The sequence below is a fragment of the Salvelinus namaycush genome, unplaced genomic scaffold, assembly GCF_016432855.1.
Source record: "Salvelinus namaycush isolate Seneca unplaced genomic scaffold, SaNama_1.0 Scaffold92, whole genome shotgun sequence".
Taxonomy (NCBI): Eukaryota; Metazoa; Chordata; class Actinopteri; order Salmoniformes; family Salmonidae; genus Salvelinus; species Salvelinus namaycush.
In genome coordinates, this window is record NW_024061664.1 from 112501 (window position 1) to 140243 (window position 27743).

The following is a 27743-nucleotide window of genomic DNA, read 5'->3' on the forward strand; positions in this document are numbered from 1 at the left end:
GAAGAGGACCCATCTAGCTAGCTAACTGCTTCAGAAGAGGACCTATCTAGCTAGCTAACTGCTTCAGAAGAGGACCTAGCTAGCTAGCTAACTGCTTCAGAGGACCTAGCTAGCTAGCTAACTGCTTCAGAAGAGGACCTATCTAGCTAGCTAACTGCTTCAGGAGAGGACCTACACTACCATTCAAAAGTTTGGGGTCACTTAAAAATGTCCTTGTTTTTGAAAGAAAAGCACATATTTTCTCCATTAAAATATCAAATTGATCAGAAAGTGTAGATTTTGTTAATGTTGTAAATGACCACTGGAGCTGGAAACAACAGACTTTTTTATGCAATATCTACATAGGCGTACAGAGGCCCATTATCAGCAACCATCACCAATCACATGTTCCAATGGCACATTGTGTTAGCTAATCCAAGTTTATCATTTAAAAGAAGGCTAATTGATCATTAGAAAACCCTTTTGCAATTACGTTAGCACAGCTGTTGTTCTGTTGTTCTGATTAAAGAAGCAATAAAACTGGCCTTCTTTAGGCTAATTGAGTACCTGGACCATCAGCATTTGTGGGTTCAATTACAGGCTCAAAATGGCCAGAAACAAAGGACTTTTTTTCTGAAACTCCTCAGTCTATTCTTGTTCTGAGAATTGAAGGCTATTCCATGAGAGAAATTGCCAAGAAACTGAAGATCTCGTACAACGCTGTGTACTACTCCCTTCACAGAACAGTGCAAACTGGCTCTAACCAGAATAGAAAAAGGAGAGGGAGACCCCGGGGGCACAACTGAGCAAGAGGACAAGTACATTAGAGTGTCTAGTTTGAGAAACAGATGCCTCACAAGTCCTCAACTGGCAGCTTCATTAAATAGTACCAGCAAAACAACTCTCAACGTCAACAGTGAAGAAGCGACTCCAGGATACTGGCTTTCTAGGTAGAGTTGCAAAGAAAAAGCCTTATCTGAGACTGGCCAATACAAATAAAATTTAAAAAACAAGGACATTTCTAAGTGACACCCAAACTTTTGAACGGTAGTGTATCTAGCTAGCTAACTGCTTCAGAAGAGGACCTAGCTAGCTAGCTAACTGCTTCAGAAGAGGACCTAGCTAGCTAGCTAACTGCTTCAGAAGAGAACCTAGCTAGCTAGCTAGCTAACTGCTTCAGAAGAGAACCTAGCTAGCTAGCTAGCTAACTGCTTCAGAAGAGAACCTGGCTAGCTAGCTAGCTAACTGCTTCAGAAGAGAACCTGGCTAGCTAGCTAACTGCTTCAGAAGAGGACCTAGCTAGCTAGCTAGCTGCTTCAGAAGAGGACCTAGCTAGCTAGCTAGCTAACTTCTTCAGAGGACCTACCTAGCTAGTGTGCGTGCGTGCGTGTTTTTACCATAGAGATCTGGGCCATGGGGGGTGAAGACATTATAGAGTAGAATATTGAGGGGAGCAATGACCAGTTTCCCATAGCAACAAGAATCCACCGCCATCAGAGGCACCTGGAACACACACACAAGATTAGTTCTGAGTGCTTCTTCTCCTTACATAGCGATCAACTAAAGATAATGACAAAGTTCTTAACAAACATTCATAACTCAGTCACTGAGTCAGTGGGTAGTGTGTGTGTGTGTGTGTGTCACCAGGAACAGCAGCAGAGAGACGGTTGCCCAGGTGATGAAACTATTCCACTTCCTCTTCAGCACAAGCAGGTCGAAGGCGATCGGTAGCCTAGCAACCACATCAACCAATCAGAGACAGCATGACTATATTTATTTTATCTTTATTTAACTAGGCAAGTCAGTTAAGAACACATTTTTATTCAGAATGACGGCCTACCCCGGTCAAACCCTAACTCTGCCTTAGACCACTGCAACAAGAGACCCTACTTAGAACCCCTGACATCGAACCCAGTCCTATTCAAACTTTTTCAGCAGGGACTCAAATTTCTTCAGAAACATTTCTGCCAACCCAACCTCAGCCCAAACTTTAAAATCTGTAAATTTCCATATCAACAAATTACCTTAAATGTATTACAATTGAATGCCTCCCTCTTAGTTCTTTTGCTCCCTAAAACAAAACATAGCCCTGCCAGCTGAAACTAACTATACAGTAGAGAGCAGAACAGTCTGTTTCTGATGCTTTAATATCACACCTCTTTACAATTAACTCTGCACAAGGAACAGCTCTTACCCAATCAGAGCGGAGAATGGCCAGCCAATGATAGCCCCAGCTGCCACGCCCATCACAGCCAGGAAGGGCATGTCTTGGAACCATCCAGTCATGGCAACCAGAGTAGAATACATACAGAAGGAAGAAGGCAGGAATGCTGGAGAGAGAGAGCGCGAGAGGGACACAGAGAGAGAGAGAGAGAGAGCGCGAGAGGGACACAGAGAGAGAGAGAGAGAGAGAGCGCGAGAGGGACACAGAGAGAGAGAGAGAGAGAGCGCGAGAGGGACACAGAGAGAGAGAGAGAGCGCGAGAGGGACAAAGAGAGAGAGAGAGAGAGAGAGCGCGAGAGGGACAAAGAGAGAGAGAGAGAGAGAGAGCGCGAGAGGGACACAGAGAGAGAGAGAGAGCGCGAGAGGGACACAGAGAGAGAGAGAGAGAGAGAGCGCGAGAGGGTTAGAGAGAGAGAGAGAGAGCGCGAGAGGGACACAGAGAGAGAGAGAGAGAGAGAGCGCGAGAGGGACACAGAGAGAGAGAGAGAGAGAGCGCGCGAGAGGGACACAGAGAGAGAGAGAGAGAGAGCGCGCGAGAGGGACACAGAGAGAGAGAGAGCGCGAGAGGGACACAGAGAGAGAGAGAGAGAGAGAGAGAGAGAGAGAGAGAGAGAGAGCGCGCGAGAGGGACACAGAGAGAGAGAGAGAGCGCGAGAGGGACACAGAGAGAGAGAGAGCGCGAGAGGGACACAGAGAGAGAGAGAGAGAGAGAGAGCGCGAGAGGGACACAGAGAGAGAGAGAGAGAGCGCGCGCGCGAGAGGGACACAGAGAGAGAGAGAGAGAGCGCGCGCGCGAGAGGGACACAGAGAGAGAGAGCGCGAGAGGGACACAGAGAGAAACAGAGAGGAGAGAGAGAGAGGGACACAGAGAGAAACAGAGAGGAGAGAGAGAGAGAGCGCGAGAGGGACACAGAGAGAAACAGAGAGGAGAGAGAGAGAGGGACACAGAGAGAGAGAGAGAGCGCGAGAGGGACACAGAGAGGAGAGAGAGAGAGGGACACAGAGAGAGAGAGAGCGAGAGGGACACAGAGAGAGAGAGCGCGAGAGGGACACAGAGAGAGAGAGCGCGAGAGGGACACAGAGAGAGAGAGCGCGAGAGGGACACAGAGAGAGAGAGGAGAGAGGGACACAGAGAGAGAGAGGAGAGAGGGACACAGAGAGAAACAGAGAGGAGAGAGAGAGCAAGAGAAGTGTGAGAGGTCATGAGCAGATGAGCTCTTACATTTTCCAACATGTTTTTACAAAAAGATAGATTCAGAATTGGATAAACAAGGACATATAACCTTCACTCTAAATCAAAACTCCAAAACTACACCCTGTTTTTGGACAAAATGACATGGAAAGATTCCATTCCAAGGACTATAGTGAATAATCTGGCAAACCAACGACCAGCAAAATAAGCAAAAAATAAACCTGAAAATAGCACCCAACCTGGAACTGAGTGAGTAATATTAAGTATGGAGCTACTTTTAAAGCCAAGAAGAAAAATAAATTACAATAATCTATTTTACAAGGACTGAGTTAAATTAAGGCTACAAAGCTAAGACAGGACAGATACGGCTCCAACTTCAATTCCACTGACGTGTGAAGTGAGAGGTGTCAAAGCTCCCAGCACAGAGTACTACTCCCCCATTGAAATGAAGGATAAATTCACCCAGCTGGAGGTAAGGCAGGTGGAGCTGGAACAGCAGGTGAACACACTCCAGTCAACACAACAACACCCCCTCAACCAGACCCGGACAACAGTCCAGCACAACAACACCCCCTCAACCAGACAACAGTCCAGCTCAACAACACCCCTTCAACCAGACCCAGACAACAGTCCAGCACAACAACACCCCCTCAACCAGACCCAGACAACAGTCCAGCTCAACAACACCCCCTCAACCAGACAACAGTCCAGCTCAACAACACCCCCTCAACCAGACAACAGTCCAGCACAACAACACCCCCTCAACCAGACAACAGTCCAGCACAACAACACCCCCTCAACCAGACCCAGACAACAGTCCAGCTCAACAACACCCCCTCAACCAGACAACAGTCCAGCACAACAACACCCCCTCAACCAGACAACAGTCCAGCACAACAACACCCCCTCAACCAGACCCAGACAACAGTCCAGCTCAACAACACCCCTTCAACCAGACCCAGACAACAGTCCAGCACAACAACACCCCCTCAACCAGACCCAGACAACAGTCCAGCTCAACAACACCCCCTCAACCAGACAACAGTCCAGCACAACTACACCCCCTCAACCAGACAACAGTCCAGCACAACAACACCCCTTCAACCAGACCCAGACAACAGTCCAGCACAACACCACCCCCTCAACCAGACCCAGACAACAGTCCAGCTCAACAACACCCCCTCAACCAGACAACAGTCCAGCTCAACAACACCCCCTCAACCAGACAAGAGTCCAGCTCAACAACACCCCCTCAACCAGACAACAGTCCAGCTCAACAACACCCCCTCAACCAGACAACAGTCCAGCACAACAACACCCCCTCAACCAGACCCAGACAACAGTCCAGCTCAACAACACCCCCTCAACCAGACAACAGTCCAGCTCAACAACACCCCCTCAACCAGACAACAGTCCAGCTCAACAACACCCCCTCAACCAGACCCGGACAACAGTCCAGCTCAACAACACCCCTTCAACCAGACCCAGACAACAGTCCAGCACAACAACACCCCCTCAACCAGACAACAGTCCAGCTCAACAACACCCCCTCAACCAGACCCGGACAACAGTCCAGCTCAACAACACCCCTTCAACCAGACCCAGACAACAGTCCAGCACAACAACACCCCCTCAACCAGACAACAGTCAAGCTCAACAACACCCCCTCAACCAGACAACAGTCCAGCTCAACAACACCCCCTCAACCAGACAACAGTCCAGCTCAACAACACCCCCTCAACCAGACAACAGTCCAGCTCAACAACACCCCCTCAACCAGACCCGGACAACAGTCCAGCTCAACAACACCCCCTCAACCAGACCCGGACAACAGTCCAGCTCAACAACACCCCCTCAACCAGACCCGGAGAGCTGCAGGTGAACACACTCCAGTCAGCTCAACAACACGCCCTCAACCAGACCCGGACAACAGTCCAGCACAACAACACCCCCTCAACCAGACCCAGACAACAGTCCAGCTCAACAACACCCCCTCAACCAGACCCGGACAACAGTCCAGCACAACAACACCCCCTCAACCAGACCCGGAGAGCTGCAGGTGAACACACTCCAGTCAGCTCAACAACACGCCCTCAACCAGACCCGGACAACAGTCCAGCACAACAACACCCCCTCAACCAGACCCGGACAACAGTCCAGCTCAACAACACCCCCTCAACCAGACCCGGAGAGCTGCAGGTGAACACACTCCAGTCAGCTCAACAACACGCCCTCAACCAGACCCGGACAACAGTCCAGCACAACAACACCCCCTCAACCAGACCCAGACAACAGTCCAGCACAACAACACCCCCCCAACCAGACCCGGACAACAGTCCAGCACAACAACACCCCCTCAACCAGACAACAGTCCAGCTCAACAACACCCCCTCAACCAGACAACAGTCCAGCTCAACAACACCCCCTCAACCAGACCCGGACAACAGTCCAGCTCAACAACACCCCCTCAACCAGACAACAGTCCAGCTCAACAACACCCCCTCAACCAGACAACAGTCCAGCACAACAACACCCCCTCAACCAGACAACAGTCCAGCTCAACAACACCCCCTCAACCAGACAACAGTCCAGCACAACAACACCCCCTCAACCAGACCCAGACAACAGTCCAGCACAACAACACCCCCTCAACCAGACCCGGACAACAGTCCAGCACAACAACACCCCCTCAACCAGACAACAGTCCAGCTCAACAACACCCCCTCAACCAGACAACAGTCCAGCACAACAACACCCCCTCAACCAGACCCGGACAACAGTCCAGCAGAACAACACCCATTCAACCAGACCCGGACAACAGTCCAGCTCAACAACACCCCCTCAACCAGACAACAGTCCAGCTCAACAACACCCCCTCAACCAGACAACAGTCCAGCACAACAACACCCCCTCAACCAGACAACAGTCCAGCTCAACAACACCCCCTCAACCAGACAACAGTCCAGCACAACAACACCCCCTCAACCAGACCCAGACAACAGTCCAGCACAACAACACCCCCTCAACCAGACCCGGACAACAGTCCAGCACAACAACACCCCCTCAACCAGACAACAGTCCAGCTCAACAACACCCCCTCAACCAGACAACAGTCCAGCACAACAACACCCCCTCAACCAGACCCGGACAACAGTCCAGCAGAACAACACCCATTCAACCAGACCCGGAGAGCTGCAGGTGGAGAGAGACATCTGCACTCTGGAATGTGGTGAGACAACATCAACAGAAAACAATCCATTGGAGAGGTGGACGCCCCCGCAGAGAAGCCAGCAGAACAACCCACCTCAGACCCTGACCATAGTGTCGACACCACAGCAGAACAGTCCACCCAGACCCTGACCATAGTGTCGACACCACAGCAGAACAGTCCACCCAGACCCTGACCATAGTGTCGACACCACAGCAGAACAGTCCACCCCAGACCCTGACCATAGTGTCGACACCACAGCAGAACAACCCACCTCAGACCCTGACCATAGTGTCGACACCACAGCAGAACAGTCCACCCAGACCCTGACCATAGTGTCGACACCACAGCAGAACAGTCCACACCAGACCCTGACCATAGTGTCGACACCACAGCAGAACAGTCCACCCAGACCCTGACCATAGTGTCGACACCACAGCAGAACAGTCCACCCAGACCCTGACCATAGTGTCGACACCACAGCAGAACAGTCCACCCAGACCCTGACCATAGCGTCGACACCACAGCAGAACAGTCCACACCAGACCCTGACCATAGCGTCGACACCACAGCAGAACAGTCCACACCAGACCCTGACCATAGCGTCGACACCACAGCAGAACAGTCCACCCCAGACCCTGACCATAGTGTCGACACCACAGCAGAACAGTCCACCCCAGACCCTGACCATAGTGTCGACACCACAGCAGAACAGTCCACCCAGACCCTGACCATAGTGTCGACACCACAGCAGAACAGTCCACCCCAGACCCTGACCATAGTGTCGACACCACAGCAGAACAACCCACCTCAGACCCTGACCATAGTGTCGACACCACAGCAGAACAGTCCACCCAGACCCTGACCATAGTGTCGACACCACAGCAGAACAGTCCACACCAGACCCTGACCATAGTGTCGACACCACAGCAGAACAGTCCACCCAGACCCTGACCATAGTGTCGACACCACAGCAGAACAGTCCACCCAGACCCTGACCATAGCCTCGACATCACAGCAGAACAGTCCACCTCAGACCCTGACCATAGTGTCGACACCACAGCAGAACAGTCCACCCAGACCCTGACCATAGTGTCGACACCACAGCAGAACAGTCCACCCAGACCCTGACCATAGTGTCGACACCACAGCAGAACAGTCCACCCAGACCCTGACCATAGCCTCAACATCACAGCAGAACAGTCCACCCCAGACCCTGACCATAGCCTCGACATCACAGCAGAACAGTCCACACCAGACCCTGACCATAGCCTCGACACCACAGCAGAACAGTCCACCCCAGACCCTGACCATAGCCTCAACATCACAGCAGAACAGTCCACCCCAGACCCTGACCATAGCCTCCACATCACAGCAGAACAGTCCACCCCAGACCCTGACCATAGCCTCCACATCACAGCAGAACAGTCCACCCCAGACCCTGACCATAGCCTCAACATCACAGCAGAACAGTCCACCCCAGACCCTGACCATAGCCTCGACATCACAGCAGAACAGTCCACCCCAGACCCTGACCATAGCCTCGACATCACAGCAGAACAGTCCAACCCAGACCCTGACCATAGTGTCGACACCACAGCAGAACAGTCCACACCAGACCCTGACCATAGCCTCAACATCACAGCAGAACAGTCCACCTCAGACCCTGACCATAGCCTCAACACCACAGCAGAACAGTCCACCCCAGACCCTGACCATAGCCTCAACACCACAGCAGAACAGTCCAACCCAGACCCTGACCATAGCCTCTAAACCACAGCAGAACAGTCCACCTCAGACCCTGACCATAGCCTCCACACCACAGCAGAACAGTCCACACCAGACCCTGACCATAGCCTCCACATCACAGCAGAACAGTCCACACCAGACCCTGACCATAGCCTCGACATCACAGCAGAACAGTCCAACCCAGACCCTGACCATAGCCTCGACACCACAGCAGAACAGTCCACCTCAGACCCTGACCATAGCCTCCACACCACAGCAGAACAGTCCACCCCAGACCCTGACCATAGCCTCCACATCACAGCAGAACAGTCCACACCAGACCCTGACCATAGCCTCAACACCACAGCAGAACAGTCCAACCCAGACCCTGACCATAGCCTCAACATCACAGCAGAACAGTCCACCTCAGACCCTGACCATAGCCTCTACACCACAGCAGAACAGCCCACCTCAGACCCTGACCATAGCCTCTAAACCACAGCAGAACAGTCCACCCCAGACCCTGACCATAGCCTCGACACCACAGCAGGACAGAGAAATGAAGAACCCCAAGCCCAGGGGATCCCACCCCCTCTGAGAACCCCCCGTCCGGCACCCTGACAACCCCCCCAAACCCACTGAGGGCATACACAAGCCACAGATTGCACTCCTTATGGACTCAAACGGGAAATATATACAAGAAAATAAACTTTTCCCCACACACACTCTGGTGTCCAAACACCCAGCTCCCTAGACCTAGGGTCACCCAGCCACATAACAATACACATAGGCACAAACGACCTGAGAACACAGCACTCAAGGGAGTGATTGAAAAAGCTTATTCTATTTTCCCCAACGCACAAGTGGTGATCTCTCCACCCTGCTAGAGCCGAAATAAACGCACACCTATTTAGGCGAGGTGCCGGCTAGCGGAGTGGAACACCTGTTTAGGCGAGGTGCCGGCTAGCGGAGTGGAACACCTATTTAGGCGAGGTGCCGGCTAGCAGAGTGGAACACCTATTTAGGTGAGGTGCCGGTTAGAGGAGTGGAACACCTGTTTAGGCGAGGTGCCGGCTAGCGGAGTGGAACACCTATTTAGGCGAGGTGCCGGGTAGCAGAGTGGAACACCTATTTAGGCGAGGTGCCGGTTAGAGGAGTGGAACACCTATTTAGGCGAGGTGCCGGCTAGCGGAGTGGAACACCTGTTTAGGCGAGGTGCCGGCTAGCGGAGTGGAACACCTGTTTAGGCGAGGTGCCGGCTAGCAGAGTGGAACACCTGTTTAGGCGAGGTGCCGGCTAGCAGAGTGGAACACCTATTTAGGCGAGGTGCCGGTTAGAGGAGTGGAACACCTATTTAGGCGAGGTGCCGGCTAGCGGAGTGGAACACCTGTTTAGGCGAGGTGCCGGCTAGCGGAGTGGAACACCTATTTAGGCGAGGTGCCGGCTAGCAGAGTGGAACACCTATTTAGGCGAGGTGCCGGTTAGAGGAGTGGAACACCTGTTTAGGCGAGGTGCCGGCTAGCGGAGTGGAACACCTATTTAGGCGAGGTGCCGGCTAGCAGAGTAGAACACCTATTTAGGCGAGGTGCCGGCTAGCGGAGTGGAACACCTGTTTAGGCGAGGTGCCGGCTAGCGGAGTGGAACACCTGTTTAGGCGAGGTGCCGGCTAGCGGAGTGGAACACCTGTATGGGCGAGGTGCAGGCTAGCGGAGTGAAACACCTGTTTAGGCGAGGTGCCGGTTAGAGGAGTAGAACACCTGTTTAGGCGAGGTGCCGGCTAGAGGAGTGGAACACCTGTTTAGGCGAGGTGCAGGCTAGCGGAGTGGAACACCTGTATGGGCGAGGTGCAGGCTAGCGGAGTGGAACACCTATTTAGGCGAGGTGCCGGCTAGCGGAGTGGAACACCTGTATGGGCGAGGTGCAGGCTAGCGGAGTGGAACACCTGTATGGGCGAGGTGCAGGCTAGCGGAGTGGAACACCTGTATGGGCGAGGTGCAGGCTAGCGGAGTGGAACACCTGTTTGGGCGAGGTGCCGGCTAGCGGAGTGGAACACCTGTTTAGGAGAGGTGCCGGCTAGCGGAGTGGAACACCTGTTTAGGCGAGGTGCCGGCTAGCGGAGTGGAACACCTATTTAGGCGAGGTGCCGGCTAGCGGAGTGGGACACCTGTTTAGGCGAGGTGCCGGCTAGCGGAGTGGAACACCTGTTTAGGAGAGGTGCCGGCTAGCGGAGTGGAACACCTGTTTAGGCGAGGTGCCGGCTAGCGGAGTGGAACACCTGTTTAGGCGAGGTGCCGGCTAGCGGAGTGGAACACCTGTTTAGGCGAGGTGCCGGCTAGCGGAGTGGAACACCTGTTTAGGCGAGGTGCCGGCTAGCGGAGTGGAACACCTGTTTAGGCGAGGTGCCGGCTAGCGGAGTGGAACACCTATTTAGGAGAGGTGCCGGCTAGCGGAGTGGAACACCTGTTTAGGCGAGGTGGCGGCTAGCGGAGTGGAACACCTGTTTAGGCGAGGTGCCGGTTAGAGGAGTGGAACACCTGTTTAGGCGAGGTGGCGGTTAGCGGAGTGGAACACCTATTTAGGCGAGGTGCCGGCTAGCGGAGTGGAACACCTGTTTAGGCGAGGTGCCGGCTAGCGGAGTGGAACACCTATTTAGGCGAGGTGCCGGCTAGAGGAGTGGAACACCTGTTTAGGCGAGGTGCCGGCTAGCGGAGTGGAACACCTATTTAGGCGAGGTGCCAGCTAGCGGAGTGGAACACCTGTTTAGGAGAGATGCCGGCTAGCGGAGTGGAACACCTGTATGGGCGAGGTGCCGGCTAGCGGAGTGGAACACCTGTTTAGGCGAGGTGGCGGTTAGCGGAGTGGAACACCTATTTAGGCGAGGTGGCGGCTAGCAGAGTGGAACACCTATTTAGGCGAGGTGCCGGCTAGCAGAGTGGAACACCTGTTTAGGCGAGGTGCTGGCTAGAGGAGTGGAACACCTATTTAGGCGAGGTGCTGGCTAGAGGAGTGGAACACCTGTTTAGGCGAGGTGCTGGCTAGAGGAGTGGAACACCTGTTTAGGCGAGGTGCTGGCTAGCGGAGTGGAACACCTGTTTAGGCGAGGTGGCGGTTAGCGGAGTGGAACACCTATTTAGGCGAGGTGCCGGCTAGCAGAGTGGAACACCTGTTTAGGCGAGGTGCCGGCTAGCGGAGTGGAACACCTATTTAGGCGAGGTGCCGGCTAGCGGAGTAGAACACCTGTTTAGGAGAGGTGCCGGCTAGTCGACCATGCCCACACCCCATTTAGGCCCCCTCAGATCAGACCTATGCCACTCCTGCCCTCCCCATGCCCCCCACTCCCGCAAAGAGGGCCTCAACATGAAAGTCACACATACGCCCAGACCGTGAGCAGGCAAACAGGCCCAAACCCCACTCTTACACTAGCCCAAGCCAATCAAATAAAATAAAATTGTATTTGTGACAGGCAGAGAGGGAGAGACAGAGGAGAGGGAGAGAGATGGAGGGAAGAGGAGTGAGAGATGGAGAAAGGGAAGGAGGGAGGAAGAGAGATGGAGGGGAGGGAGGGAGAGGAGTAGCACCCACCTGCTGAGGAGCAGAACATTCCAGAGCTCAGGAGGAGGAAGGCCAGCATCAGACGACCCACATGCAGCCCAAACTTCTTACACACCGCCCTGCAACACACACACACACACACACACACACACACCTACCTTACACTAAAGATAGAAATCGGTGTGCATTCAAAATAAGAGACTGACACACACACACACACACACGAGGAGGGACAGATACTGACTTGTAGAAGTAGAGTTCACAGATGCAGCAGGAGAAGGCCAGGACACAGCGCACAAAGTAAAACACCAGCACCTAAAACACAACGTCACAACCTCAACATCCCAACCTCACAACCACATAAACATCACATAACCACAACTCTGTGTGTGTGTGTGGATGTGTGTGTGGATGTGTTTAACTATACTTGAAAACCAGAAGTCCCCACAAGAATAGTAAACGAACAAACATTTGACTAACTGGGGACATTTTGTTAGTCCCTACGAGGTCAAATGCTATTTCTAGGGGGTTTAGTGTTAAGGTTAGAATTAGGTACAGGGTTAGGAGCTAGTTTTAGGAACTAAAGTTTAGGAGCTAAGAGCTAGGGTTTGGAGCTAGGGTTCGTTTTAGGAGCTAGGGTTAGGAGCTAGGGTTAGTTTTAGGAGCTAGGGTTAGGAGCTAGGAGCTAGGGTTAGTTTTAGGAGCTAGGGTTAGTTTTAGGAGCTAGGGTTGGGGTCAGAATTAGGTATAGGGTTAGTTTTAGGAGCTAGGGTTAGTTATAGGGTTAAGAGCTAGGGTTAGTTTTAGGAGCTAGGGTTAGTATTAGAAGCTAGGGTTCGTTTTAGGAGCTAGGGATAGGTTTTCGGGTTAGGGTTAAGGGAATGCAAATGAATTGTGTCCCCCCCCACAGGGTTAGTTATACAATACTGTGTGTGTGTGTCTGTGTTACCTTGTTGGTCTGTAGGATGTGAGAGTGTAGTGAGGCGGGGAGGGCGTGCAGCCACAGGTAACCGTAGGAACGGATGGCGTTAAGCGGGGAATACTCCCACGTCTGCATCCCATAGCCATACAACAGGAAGTGCATCTACAGGACAGGAAATTACATTATCAAATGAGTGAGGGAGAGAGAACAAGGTTTTCTACTGGACAAATGTAGGTGGTTCCCTCTACGTTTGATTCCAAGTGAATACACCACAGCTTTCCCTGTTAGATCACAGTCTCTGAAATACCTGTGGTGGCACAGCCTTCTATAAAGATGCAACCACAGTAGTCTATGTAAAAAGCAGAGAGACCGAAAAAAATAAAACCATTCAAAAGCTTCTCAGTTTATCCCAAAAAATGTATTAACACGTGAAGAGAAGTAGTCACACCTACAGGTTGGGTCCAATTCTGCAAGACGGAGTACCGAGAGTAGGTGGACGGCTGAATACATCTGCTATGACAGAGGAGGCATCCAGCTATTATGTCTTAGGACCTTCGAGTTGACACTCTTATTCTTCAACACATCCACAGAGAAGTTCCTGTTCCAACAGGTGAATTATAATGGCCCATTCTAAATCAGAACTAGTTTCACACATATATTACTTTGGTATATGTACAGACAAGATGAAATGAAGAATAGTCTGATGGGTGACAACATTATGACCTGTGAATGATGTATTATCACTTGTGAATGATGCCCAGCGTGTGGAGTCTAAGGCAAGAAACAGCACGCTTTTTTTTTGCAAAGTATTCAAATCATAATCACACGTGGCCTAGCCCATAGGCCTAACTGTTTTGATAAGGTTTATATCACAACTAAAGTGGCTAAATAGAGCGTATGTTACCCCTTGGCAGCGTTATCAGAAAGCACCGTGATTTTTTGTTCTGCCACCAGAGTATTTTAGCTCCACAGATAAATTATTAGACTGTATTAGTGATTTGAAATAGTTGGATGGCTCACAACTTCTTCCAGCTAAATCAAGACAAGACCGAGGTACTTATTGGAGTCAAAGCACAGAGAGAATCTAACACATCATAATTCATGGGAAATATAGATACGAGGTAAAAGCCTAGCTGTTATTTAAGATTCTGAACTCAGTTTGGAATCACACATCAGGAATGTGACCACAACAGCTTTTTACCACCTGAGGAACATTGCCACGGTGTGGCCGTTTCTCTCTCAGGCTGATACAGAGACTCATCCATGCTTTTATTACAAGCAGGCTTGACTACTGTAATGCTCTCCTGTCTGGTCTACCCAAGAAAGCCATTGGTTAAATGCAAACCCTACTGAATGCTGCAGCGTGGGTACTGACCAAGACCAGACGGAGAGAACACATTACACCGGTTATAAGGTCTCTGTACTGTAAACCCTACAGAATGCTGCAGCGTGGGTACTGACCAAGACCAGACGGAGAGCACACACTACACCGGTTATAAGGTCTCTGTACTGTAAACCCTACAGAATGCTGCAGCGTGGGTACTGACCAAGACCAGACGGAGAGCACACACTACACCGGTTATAAGGTCTCTGTACTGTAAACCCTACAGAATGCTGCAGCGTGGGTACTGACCAAGACCAGACGGAGAGCACACACTACACCGGTTATAAGGTCTCTGTACTGTAAACCCTACAGAATGCTGCAGCGTGGGTACTGACCAAGACCAGACGGAGAGCACACACTACACCGGTTATAAGGTCTCTGTACTGTAAACCCTACAGAATGCTGCAGCGTGGGTACTGACCAAGACCAGACGGAGAGCACACACTACACCGGTTATAAGGTCTCTGTACTGTAAACCCTACAGAATGCTGCAGCGTGGGTACTGACCAAGACCAGACGGAGAGCACACACTACACCGGTTATAAGGTCTCTGTACTGTAAACCCTACAGAATGCTGCAGCGTGGGTACTGACCAAGACCAGACGGAGAGCACACACTACACCGGGTTTAAGGTCTCTGCACTGAATGCCTGTGGGGTTAAAAATACATTTTAAGACATTTTATACTTCTATTGGTTTAATAAGTCAATACACGATTGTGCACCCCAATACATGGCACACATGCTTTTAAGTTACAGTGCATTCGGGGAAGCAATCAGACCCATTGACTTTTGTTACGTTACAGCCTTATTCTAAAATTGAATAAATTATTTTTTCCCCCTCAACAATCCACACACACAATACCCCATAATAACAAAGCGAAAACAGGTTGAGAAATTTTAGCAAATGTATTAAAAATAAAAAACAGAAATACCTTATTTACATAAGTATTCAGACCCTTTACAATGAGACTCGAAATTGAGTTCAGGTGCATCCGGTTTCCATTGATCATCCTTGAGATGTTTCTACAACTTGATTGGAGTCCACCTGTGGTAAATTCAATTGATTGGACATGATTTGGAAATATACCCACCTGTCTATATAAGTGGATGAAGTTTGGAACCACCAAGGCTCTTCCTTGAGCTGGCTGCCCAGCCAAACTGAGCAATCGGGCCTTGGTCAAGGATGTGACCAAGAACCCAATGGTCACTCTGACAGCTCCAGTGTTCCTCTGTGGAGATGGGAGAACCTTCCAGAAGGACAACCATCTGAAGAACTCCACCAATCAGGCCTTTATGGTAGAGTGGCCAGACGGAAGCCACTCCTCAGTAAAAGGCACAACAGCCCACTTGGAATTTGCCAAAAAGCACCTAAAGGACTCTCTGACCATGAGAAACAAGATTCTCTGGTCTGATGAAACCAAGATTGAACTCTTTGGCTTGAATGCCAAGCATCATGTCTGGAGGAAACCTGGCACCATCCTTATGGTGAAGCATGGTGGTGGCAGCATCATGCTGTGGGGATGTTTTTCAGTGGCAGGGACTGGGAGACTAGTCAGGATCGAGGGAAAGATGAACGGAACAAAGTGCAGAGAGATCCTTGATGAAAACCTGCTCCGATGCACTCAGAACCTCAGACTGGGGTAAAGGTTTCTATTTGTATTCATATTTATAGTGGATTCCCATTAGTTCCTGCCAAGGCAGCAGCTACTCTTCCTGGGGTTTATCATGGATCCCCATTAGTTCCTGCCAAAGCAGCAGCTACTCTTCCTGGGGTTTATTAAGGATCCTCATTAGTTCCTGCCAAGGCAGCAGCTACTCTTCCTGGGGTTTATTATGGATCCCCATTAGTTCCTGCCAAAGCAGCAGCTACTCTTCCTGGGGTTTATTATGGATCCCCATTAGTTCCTGCCAAAGCAGCAGCTACTCTTCCTGGGGTTTATTATGGATCCCCGTTAGTTCCTGCCAAGGCAGCAGCTACTCTTCCTGGGGTTTATTATGGATCTCCATTAGTTCCTGCCAAGGCAGCAGCTACTCTTCCTGGGGTTTATTATGGATCCCCATTAGTTCCTGCCAAGGCAGCAGCTACTCTTCCTGGGGTTTATTATGGATCTCCATTAGTTCCTGCCAAAGCAGCAGCTACTCTTCCTGGGGTTTATTAAGGATCCTCATTAGTTCCTGCCAAGGCAGCAGCTACTCTTCCTGGGGTTTATTATGGATCCCCATTAGTTCCTGCCAAGGCAGCTGCTACTCTTCCTGGGGTTTATTATGGATCCCCATTAGTTCCTGCCAAAGCAGCTGCTACTCTTCCTGGGGTTTATTATGGATCCCCATTAGTTCCTGCCAAAGCAGCAGCTACTCTTCCTGGGGTTTATTATGGATCCCCATTAGTTCCTGCCAAAGCAGCAGCTACTCTTCCTGGGGTTTATTATGGATCCCCATTAGTTCCTGCCAAGGCAGCAGCTACTCTTCCTGGGGGTTTATTATGGATCCCCATTAGTTCCTGTTAAGGCAGCAGCTACTCTTCCTGGGGTTTATTATGGATCCCCATTAGTTCCTGTCAAGGCAGCAGCTACTCTTCCTGGGGTTTATTATGGATCCTCATTAGTTCCTGCCAAAGCAGCAGCTACTCTTCCTGGGGTTTATTATGGATCCCCATTAGTTCCTACCTCCATCTGTAAATATGGTACTGAACTGACCCTGTATACAGTATGCTTACTTACTTTGCCGTGTTCTTCTTATATCTTGTGTTTTTGTTCTACCTTGTTATTTTTGGTATTACATTGTTATTGATTACTGCATCGTTGGGGTTACAGCTTGCCAGAAAGGCATTTCATTGTACTTGTGCATGTGACATAAAAATGTGATACCTGCAATGTAAATGCTCCGCAGTGCATTTGGTTTGATAATTTAGTAGCTAGTGAGTTATAAGGCTAAGTGGTAAGAGAATCCCTTCCAGGATCAAGAGCCTTGATGTCTAATATTTGATTTTTGCAGCAAACTGTGCGTAGCATTTTTGAGTTACTTGTATAGTTTAGGTCAAAGACCGTATAAAATGTTTGCAATGTGATTGTTAGCATTAAGTTAGCATTCTCTATGGGATTGTACATGTACTTGTAAGCATTTGGACTACAGAGAAAGGTTTGAAAACAGCGCCCCTTGTGTTCAGTGCCGGTATTACCAAATATCCCAGTACGGCACAAGTCTGGTATGAAGTTATGACAATCTAGATACCGCCGAAGCCTACTTAAAACATGTGTTGGTCGCGCACTGATGTCATCATGTAGCTTTGAGGTTAGAGGGTTGGGCCAGTAACCGAAAGGTTGCTGGTTCGAATACCAGAACCAACAAGATGAAGAAAAAGAAAAACATCTGCCACTGTGCCCTTGAGCAAGGCACTTAATCCTAATTGCTCCAAGGGTGGCCGTGACCCCGCTCCCTGCGGGTGACTTTAAAAATATATAAATATTTTACCTTTAACTAGGAAAGTCAGTTAAGAACAAATTCTTATTTACAATGACAGCCTACAATGTCTCATGGGGAGTTGGGATATGCAAAAATACACATTTCCATTACACACGTGTGAGTAACAGGACAAATATAAGCATCACCCAAATAAATATTATTGCATTATTATTACTCACCGGCTCCCAGTAGTTGTAGGTCTCGTCACAGTCAGAGATGTTGCTAAGCAACGCTGCACAGAACCGGGCTGACAGGAGACATTTAAATGCCGTGGAACCTTCAGGAGCCCACACCTGGCCTCCTCTACTGACACACCTACACACACGCACAGACAGAGAGAGAGTGAGTCCTACTGCAGCTACCATCCACCAGACCCACAGAGCAGCGACTCAGCAAAGGTATCGACACACAGACACACAGACAGACAGACAGAGACACAGACAGAGACACAGACAGAGAGAGAGTGAGTCCTACTACAGCTACCCTCCACCAGACCCACAGAGCAGCGACTCAGCAAAGGTATCGACAGACAGACAGACAGACAGACAGACAGACAGACAGACAGACAGACAGACAGACAGACAGACAGACAGACAGACAGACAGACAGACAGACAGACAGACGTGTCGTACCGGGAGAAGATGGAGCAGGAGAAGAAGGCAGACGTTTTAGGTGCCTCCGGCCGTGTCTTTTTGTTTGTTTATTTGCAACTTATTTTTGTACATAATGTTTCCGCTACCGTCTCCTATGACCGAAACGAACTTCCAGACATCAGGACAGCGATTACCACGGACTAGCAGAACCCGAGGAAGGATATACTGCTTCCTCGGGAACAGGCCCCAATCCCTGTGATCTGCGTGAAGAGGAGGCAGAGAAAGAGGTGCCGAAGGGAGGGCTGCCTTCTGAGAATTCGTAGGCGATCGAATAAACACCCACTTCCCTCCATTCTGCTAGCAAACGTGCAATCTTTGGAAAATAAAATCGACGAGTTAAGCGGAAGATTAAACTACCAATGGGACATTCAAAAAACAAACATCTTATGCTTCACGGAGTCGTGGCTGAACGACAACAATATCAACATACAGCTAGCTGGCTGTTATACGATGTACCGGCAGGATAGAACAGCGGCGTCTGTTAAGACAAGGGGCGGCGGACAATGTATTTTTGTAAATAACAGCTGGTGCACGATATCTAAGGAAGTCTCGAGCTATTGCTCGCCTGAGGTAGAGTGTCTCATGATAAGCTGTAGACCACACTGCCTACCGAGAGAGTTTTCATCTCTATTCCTCGTAGCTGTTTACATACCACCACAGTCAGAGGCACTAAGACAGCATTGAATGGGTTGTATTCCGCCAAAAGCAAACAAGAAAACCCTCACCCAGGTGGCGCTCCTAATAGCCAGGGACTTTAATGCAGGGAAATGTGCAACCAGAGGGAAAATAACTCTGGACCACCTGTACTCCACACACAGAGACGCATACAAAGCTCTCCCTTGCCCTAAATTTGGCAAATCTTAATTCTATCTTCCTGATTCCGGCTTACAAGCAAAAATTAAAGCAGGAAGCACCAGTAACTAGAAGCAGATGCTAAGCTACAGGACTGTTTTGCTAGCACAGACTGCAACATGTTCCGGGATTCCTCCGATGGCATTGAGGAGTACACCACATCAGTCATTGGCTTCATCAATAAGTGCATCGATGACGTCGTCCCCACAGTGACTGTACGTACATACTAGAGGTTGACGGATTAATAGGAATGGCCGATTAATTAGGGCCGATTTCAAGTTTTCATAACAATCGGTAATCTGCATTTTTGGACACCGATCATTGCACTCCACGAGGAGACTGCATGGCAGGCTGACTACCTGTTATGCGAGTGCCGCAAGGAGCCAAGTTAAGGTGCTAGCTAGCATTAAACGTATCTTATAAAAAACAATCAATCTTAAAATAATCACTAGTTAACTACACATGGTTGATGATATTACTAGTTTATCTAGCTTGTCCTGCGTTGCATATAATCGATGCGGTGCCTGTTAAATGTATCATTGAATCATAGCCTACTTCGCCAAACGGGTGATTTAACAAGCGCATTCGCGAAAAAAAGCACTGTCGTTGAACCAATGTGTACCTAACCATAAACATCAATGCCTTTCTTAAAATCAATACACAAAAGTATATTTTTTAAACCTGCATATTTAGTTCAAAGAAATCCAGGTTAGCAGGCAATATTAAACTAGGGAAATTGTGTCACTTCTCTTGCGTTCATTGCACGCAGAGTCAGGGTATATGCAACAGTTTGGGCCACCTGGCTCGTTGCGAACTAATTTGCCAGAATTTTACGTAATTATGACAAAACATTGAAGGTTGCGCAATGGAACAGAAATATTTAGACTTAGGGATGCCACCCGGAACGGTTCCGTATTTCACTGAAAGAATAAACTTTTTTTTCCCCGAAATGATAGTTTCCGGATTTGACCATATTAATGACCTAAGGCTCGTATTTCTGTGTGTTATGTTATAATTAAGTCAATGATTTGAAATTTGATAGAGCAGTCTGACTGAGCGGTGGTAGGCAGCAGCAGGCTCGTAAGCCATTCATTCAAACAGCACTTTCGTGCGTTTGCCAGCAGCTCTTCGCTGTGCTTCAAGCATTGAGCTGTTTATGACTTCAAGCCTATCAAATCCCGAGATTAGGCTGGTGTAACCGATGTGAAATGGCTAGCTAGTTAGCGGGGTGTGCGCTAATAGCGTTTCAATCGGTTACGTCACTCGCTATGAGACCTCGAAGTAGTTGTTCCCCTTGCTCTGCAAGGGCCGCGGATTTTGTGGAGCGATGCGTAACGATGCTTCGAGGGTGTCTGTTGTCGATGTGTTCCTGGTTCGAGCCCAGGGAGGAGCGAGGAGAGGGATGGAAGCTATACTGTTACACTGGCAATACTAAAGTGCCTATAAGAACATCCAACAGTCAAAGATTAATGAAATACAAATGGTATAGAGAGAAATAGTCCTATAATTCCTATAATAACTACAACCGAAAACTTCTTACCTGGGAATATTGAAGACTCATGTTAAAAGGAACCACCAGCTTTCATATGTTCTCATGTTCTGAGCAAGGAACTTAAAACGTTAGCTTTCTTACATGGCACATATTGCACTTTTACTTTCTTCTCCAACACTTTGTTTTTGCATTATTTAAACCAAATTGAACATGTTTCATTATTTATTTGAGGCTAAATTGATTTTATTGATGTATTTTATTAAGTTAAAATAAGTGTTCATTCAGTATTGTTGTAATTGTCATTATTACAAATACATTTTTATTTTAGTTTTTATTTTTATTTAAATTGGCCGATTAATCGGTATCGGCTTTTTTGGTCCTCCAATAATCGGTATCGGCGTTGAAAAATCATAAAATCGGTCGACCTCTAGTACATACCCCAACCAGAAGCCATGGATTACAGGCAGCATCCGCACTGAGCTAACGGCTAGAGCTGCCACTTTCAAAGAGCGGGACTCTAAACCGGAAGCCTATAAGAACTTCCACTAAGCCCTCCGACAAACCATCAAACAGGCAAAGAGTCAATACAGGACTAAGATCAAATCCTACTACACCGGCTCTGACGCTCGTCGGATGTGGCAGGGCTTGCAAACCATTATAGACTACAAAGGGAAGCACAGCCGAGAGCCGCCCAGTGACACGAGCCTACGAGATGAGCTAAACCACTTCTATGCTCGCTTCAAGGCAAATAACACTGAAATATGCATGAGAGTTACCAGCTGTTCCAGAAGACTGTGTGATCACACTCTCCCCAGCCGATGTGAGTAAGACCTTTAAACAGGTCAACAATCACAAGGCCGCAGTGCCAAACGGATTTCCAGGACATGTACTGCGAGCATGCGCTGACCAACTGGCAAGTGTCTTCACTGACATTGCCAACCTCTCCCTGTCCAAGTCCGCAATACCAACTTGTTTTAAGCAGACCACCATAGTGCCTGTGCCCAAGAACACTAAGGTAACCTGCCTTAACCTACCGACCTGTAGCACTCACGTCTGTAACCATGAAGTGCTTTGAAAGGCTGGTCATGGCTCACATCAACCCCATTATCCCAGAGACCCTAGACCCACTCCAATTTCCATACCGCCCCAACAGATCCACAGACGTCGCAATCTCTATTGCACTCCACACGGTTCTTTCCCACGTGGACAAAAGGAACACCTAAGTGAGAATGTTATTCATTGACTACAGCTCAGCATTCAACACCATAGTGCCCTCAAAGCTCATCAACAATAATAATAATAATAATAATCTAAGGACCCTGGGACTAAACACCTCCCTCTGCAACTGGATCCTGGACTTCCTGATGGGCTGCCCAGGTGGTAAGGGTAGGTAACAACACATCCGGCATGCTGATCCTCAACACAGGGGCCCCTCAGGGGTGCGTGCTCAGTCCCCTCCTGTACTCCCTGTTCACTCATGACTGCACGGCCAGGCATGACTCCAACACCATCATTAAATTTGCCGACGACACAACAGTGGTAGACCTGATCACCGACAACGACGAGACAGCCTATAGGGAGGAGGTCAGAGACCTGGCCTTGTTGTGCCAGGACAACAACCTCTCTCTCAACGTGATCAAGACAAAGGAGATGATTGTGGACTACAGGAAAAAGAGGACCGAGCATGCCCCCATTCTCATCGACGGGGCTGCAGTGGAGCAGGTTGAGAGCTCCACGTTCCTTGGTGTCCACATCACCAACTAACAGACCAGCGCGTGAGAATACCAGGAAGGAAGATGGAGGACTGAAGTTGTTATGTAGAGCACCTCAAGATAAAAACTTAATATTCAATATCGGTAAATTAGACTAAATATTAGCACTACACAATCTGGTGGGTAATAACCTTCAATCTGGATATCAACACAAAACAGATCATAAGACTAGAGAAATGTATCTACAAATATTACGAAAACAAGCAACACCCAAACATGACGGAGAGTAAGACAGGGGAACCTATTTCAAAACGAAAATGTGACTCTTGTACAGACACAGACTATTTAATATTTTCACCACCGGGAATGGTAAAGGTCGAAACCGATCTGTTCAATCAATAAATGACAAACTGGGTATAGTTGAACTAGTCAGTAAGGATATAAAAGAGTTGAAGGCCTCGAGATGAGTGATGAAAAAGCTGCGACATTGGAGAAGGAAACACAAGCTAAAAGGGACAGTCAATATGATTGAAACCGAAGTGAATGAACTTAAAAAGGAGAACACCGTTCTGAGGGAAGCCTTACTTGACATTCAGACTAGATCCATGAGAGAGAATCTGGTACTTACAGGTATCTAAGAGAAAGAAGGAGAAGTTCCTGAATCTGTAGTTAGAGAGTTCCTCCTTACAGCGCTTCAGATTCCACGCAAAGCTCTCGACAAAATCCAACTCGAACGTGTACACCGCTTCGGACAGAGAGGGCAGAGTTATGAACGCCCAATCGCTGCCAAACTTGCTTCCTTTAAAGATCAAATAATGAGGACATTTTTATTGTCCAACATGGAGACCTGGGAGTGCCACCAGATGAAGATCATCAAAGGTAAGTGATTCATTTTAATGCTATTTCTGACTTTTGTGAGGCCTCTTCCTGGATGGAAAATGGCTGTATGGGTTTCTGTACCTAGGCGTTGACCTAACATAATCGCAAAGTGTGCTTTCGCCGTAAAGCCTTTTTGAAATCTGACACAGCGGTTGCATTAAGGAGAAGTTTATCTTTATTCGTATGTTTAACACTTGTATCTTTTATCAATGTTTATGATGAGTATTTCTGTAATTTGATGTGGCTCTCTGCACTTTCACCGGATGTTTGTTTGAGACAATAGATTTCTGACCATAACGCGCCAATGTAAACTGAGATTTTTGGATATAAATATGAACTTTATCGAACAAAATATACATGTATTGTGTAACATGAAGTCCTATGAGTGCCATCTGATGAAGATCAAAGGTTAGTGATTAATTTAATCGCTATTTCTGACTTTTGTGACTCCTTGGCTGGAAAATGGCTGAATGGTTCTGTGACTAGGTGCTGACCTAACATAATCGCAAGGTGTGCTTTCGCCGTAAAGCCTTTTTGAAATCAGACACTGTGGCTGGATTAACGAGAAGTTTATCTTTAAAATGGTGTATAATACTTGTATGTTTGAGGAATTTTAATGAGATTTCTGTTGTTTTGAATTTGGCGCCCTGCAATTTCACTGGCTGTTGGTTAGGTGGGACGCTACCGTCCCACTTGTACCAGAGAGGTTATAATTAGATCCAACAACACTATTAATGGTACTGTACTCCCTGACGAAGGCCATGCAGCCGAAACGCGTCGGTTTTTAAACAACTTTGTTTCTATTGAACATGCCATACTAATAAAGGCATTTTAATTAATTATATGAAGAGTGCCTTGGTCCTCCTTTCTTTTTGATGAACACTATTAAGGGATTAGAAATCTGTGGCTTAAAAACAAAGGTGTCATTGTACGCTGACGATTCATGTTCTCTTTTAAAACCACAAATAGAGGATCTAGATACTTTTGCTAACCTCTCTGGATTAAAACCAAATTATGATAAGTGTAAAAAAAATACACATTTTACATTACCATGTAGTTTACCAATAAAAATGGTCTGACGGGGGTGTGGACATACTCGGTAAACAAATCCCAAAAGAAAGAAATGATTTCACTCCAATACATTTTTATAGAAAGTTAGAAAAAAATAGATAAGATGTTGCTAGCATGGAAAGGAAAATACCTGTCTATTTGTGGAAATATTACCCTGATTAACTCTTTAGTCATATCACAGTTTATCTATTTGCTTATGGTTTTGCCTACACCTAGTGACCAGCTATTTAAATTATATGAACAAAAATATTCAATTTGATTTGGAAGCAGAACAACATTAAAAGGGGCTATTTATATAACGAATATGAATTCGGAGGGCAGAAATTATTAAATATTAAAGCATTAGACCTCTCACTAAAGGCATCAGTCATACAACAGTTATACTTAAATCCAAACTGGTTCTCTAGTAAATTGGTACGAATGTCTCACCCCATGTTCAAGAATGGCCTTTTTCCCTTTACTCAGATTACAACTGCTCACTTTTAGTTGTTTGAAAAGGAAATAATGTCCAAAATATTGTTAATTTTTAAACAAGCCTTAGAAAGTTGGTTGCAATTTCAGTTTAATCCAACTGTAAAGACAGAACAAATAATACAACAAATATTGTGGTTAAATTCAAATATACTAATTGATTAAAAAATGTATTTTTCGATGAAATGTTTAAAAAATGATTTTTGTGAATGATATCCTAACTAGGACTGGTAGAGTTATTTTACCTTTATTTAACCAGGTAGGCCAGTTGAGAACAAGTTCTCATTTGCAACTGCGACCTGGCCAAGATAAAGCAAAGCAGTTTGACACATACAACAACACAGAGTTACACATGGAATAAACAAACATACAATCAATATTACAGTAGAAAAATCTATATACAGCATGTGCAAATGAGGTAGGATAAGAGAGGTAAGGCAATAAATAGGCCATGGTGGCGAAGTAATTACAATATAGCATTTAAACACTGGAATGGTAGGGTGTGCAGAAGATGAATGTGCAAGTAGAGATACTGGGGTGCAAAAGAGCAAGATAAATAAATAAATACAGTATGGTGATGAGGTAGATTGGATGGGCTATTTACAGATGGGCTATGTACAGGTGCAGTGATCTGTGAGCTGCTCTGACAGCTGGTGCTTAAAGCTAGTGAGGGAGGTAAGAGTCTCCAGCTTCAGAGATTTTTGCAGTTCGTTCCAGTCACTGGCAGCAGAGAACTGAAAGGAGAGGCGGCCAAAGGAAGAATTGGCTTTGAGGGTGACCAGAGATATACCTGCTGGAGCGTGTGCTACGGGTGGGTGCTGCTATGGTGACCAGTGAGCTGAGATAAGTCGGGGCTTTGCCTAGCAGAGACTTGTAGATGACCTGGAGCCAGTGGGTTTGGCGACGAGTATGAAGCGAGGGCCAGCCAACGAGAGCATACAGGTCGCAGTGGTGGGTAGTATATGGGGCTTTGGTGACAAAACGGATGGCACTGTGATAGACTGCATCCAATTTTTTGAGTAGAATGTTGCAGGCTATTTTGTAAATGACATCGCCGAAGTCGAGGATCGGTAGGATGGTCAGTTTTACGAGGTTATGTTTGGCAGCATGAGTGAAGGATGCTTTGATGCGAAATAGGAAGCCGATTCTCAATTTAATTTTGGATTGGAGATGCTTAATGTGAGTCTGAAAGGAGAGTTTACAGTGTAACCAGACACCTAGGTATTTGTAGTTGTCCACATATTCTAAGTCAGAACCGTCCAGAGTAGTGATATACATACATAAACATTCATACATGGCCGATTAAATAAAGGTGAAATAAATAAAATAAATACAAATATGTATGGGTATGTACATATATGTGTATATATATTTATCAAAAAAAGATATGGGGGATAGAAAATGATGCAGATAATTACAATGATCCACCCCTAAAAAAATATATAATAATAATAAAAAATACAAATAACATGGTCCAAGCACACCAAGACAGTCGTGAAGAGGGCACGAAAAAACCTATTCCCTCTCAGGAGACTGAAAAGATTTGGCATGGGTCCTCAGATCCTCAAAGGTTCTACAGCTGCACCATCGAGAGCATTCTGACTGGTTGCATCACTGCCTGGTATGGCAACTGCTCGGCCTCTGACCGCAAGGGCACTACAGAGGGAAGTGCGAACGGCCCAGTACATCACTGGGGCTAAGCTTCCTGCCATCCATGAGGTGTCAGAGGAAGGCCCTAAAAATGGTCAAATACTCCAGCCACCCTAGTCATAGACTGTTCTCTCTGCTACCGCATGGCAAGCGGTACCGGAGCGCCACGTCTAGGTCAAAGAGGCTTCTAAACAGCTTCTACCCCCAAGCCATAAGACTGAACATCTAATCAAATGGCTACCCAGACTATTTACATTGCTGCCCCCCCCCCCCTCCCCCTCTTTACACCACTGCTACTCTCTTTTGTCATCTATACATAGTCACTGTAATAACTATACCTACATGTACATACTACCTCAACTAACCGGTGCCCCCGCACATTGACGCTATTGTCATTTTACTGCTGCTCTTTAATTACTTGTTACTTTTCTCTCTAATTCTTATCCATATTTTTTTTTTAACTGCATTGTTGGTTAGGGGCTCGTAAGTAAGCATTTCACTGTAAGGTCTACTACACCTGTTGTATTCAGCATTTCACTGTAAGGTCTACTACACCTGTTGTATTCGGCGCATGTGACTAATACGATTTAATTTGATTTGATGATCATCTCTGTGGGCTCCAGCTAATATAGATGAGAGGGGCTCATAACACGGAGCATGCGCAGTGTGGAGCGTCACTTGGAAAACGTCAACCTTAACATGCACTCTACTAGTCTCAGACTAGACTAGCTGTAAAACTCCAGGTACAAATAAATACACACTGACCTCTGAGTTACAAGACCAACTGTAGAAGCTGTGTCTGTCAGAGAAGAAAAGTGTATTTGTCAGAGGAGTCGGTTGGCTATACCTAAACTCAGTGTAGACGGAAGCAGCGGCTGACAGAATAAATACATTGAAGACGAGTGACAGAGATGAAGATAGCTAACTACTGATTGTGGCTTACTAGCTTCGAGACTGGCTGATACAACTAACTTAAAACACGTCCTGTCACGCTCAGTGTTTCACAAGCAAGACTCACGTTTAGCAACAGATGGGTTGGTTGTCACTGACAGTGCAGTGAGCCAACATTAGCTAGCTAAGTTAGCATTGACCCAATAGCATCCCCTGGAACTGTTGCTAGCTATCACTACCGGCAAAAGGTACTGTACTCACTCAGTCCGTGTGTCGGGGGTTTTGGTCTCCTCTCCGGCCCTCTCCTCTCTCTGCACCCGGGTTTCGCTCAGTAGATTCCCGCTGTTATTAGCATCTTGTCTACTGACTCGTCGCGTTCTTTGCTTACCCCCCTTAGCCGCCATGTCTACTACTGGCGCTC

At 47.7% G+C, this 27743-nt stretch overlaps 1 protein-coding gene across 2 annotated transcripts in view; it reads right to left on the reverse strand.

The window, feature by feature from the left end:
• Positions 1 to 27743, reverse strand: part of alg9 (ALG9 alpha-1,2-mannosyltransferase) — a 71308-nt gene extending 43565 nt beyond the window's left edge. For both annotated transcript variants that reach the window (XM_038988026.1, XM_038988025.1), the window contains exons 1-8: positions 27584 to 27743; positions 17831 to 17966; positions 12832 to 12966; positions 12127 to 12197; positions 11913 to 12001; positions 2174 to 2309; positions 1624 to 1711; positions 1377 to 1482 (exon numbers count right to left, since the gene is read on the reverse strand). In XM_038988026.1, the coding sequence (XP_038843954.1) occupies positions 1377 to 1482; positions 1624 to 1711; positions 2174 to 2309; positions 11913 to 12001; positions 12127 to 12197; positions 12832 to 12966; positions 17831 to 17966; positions 27584 to 27726 (904 nt within the window). In that variant the 5' untranslated portion in view covers positions 27727 to 27743. The remainder of the gene's footprint in view (positions 1 to 1376; positions 1483 to 1623; positions 1712 to 2173; positions 2310 to 11912; positions 12002 to 12126; positions 12198 to 12831; positions 12967 to 17830; positions 17967 to 27583) is intronic.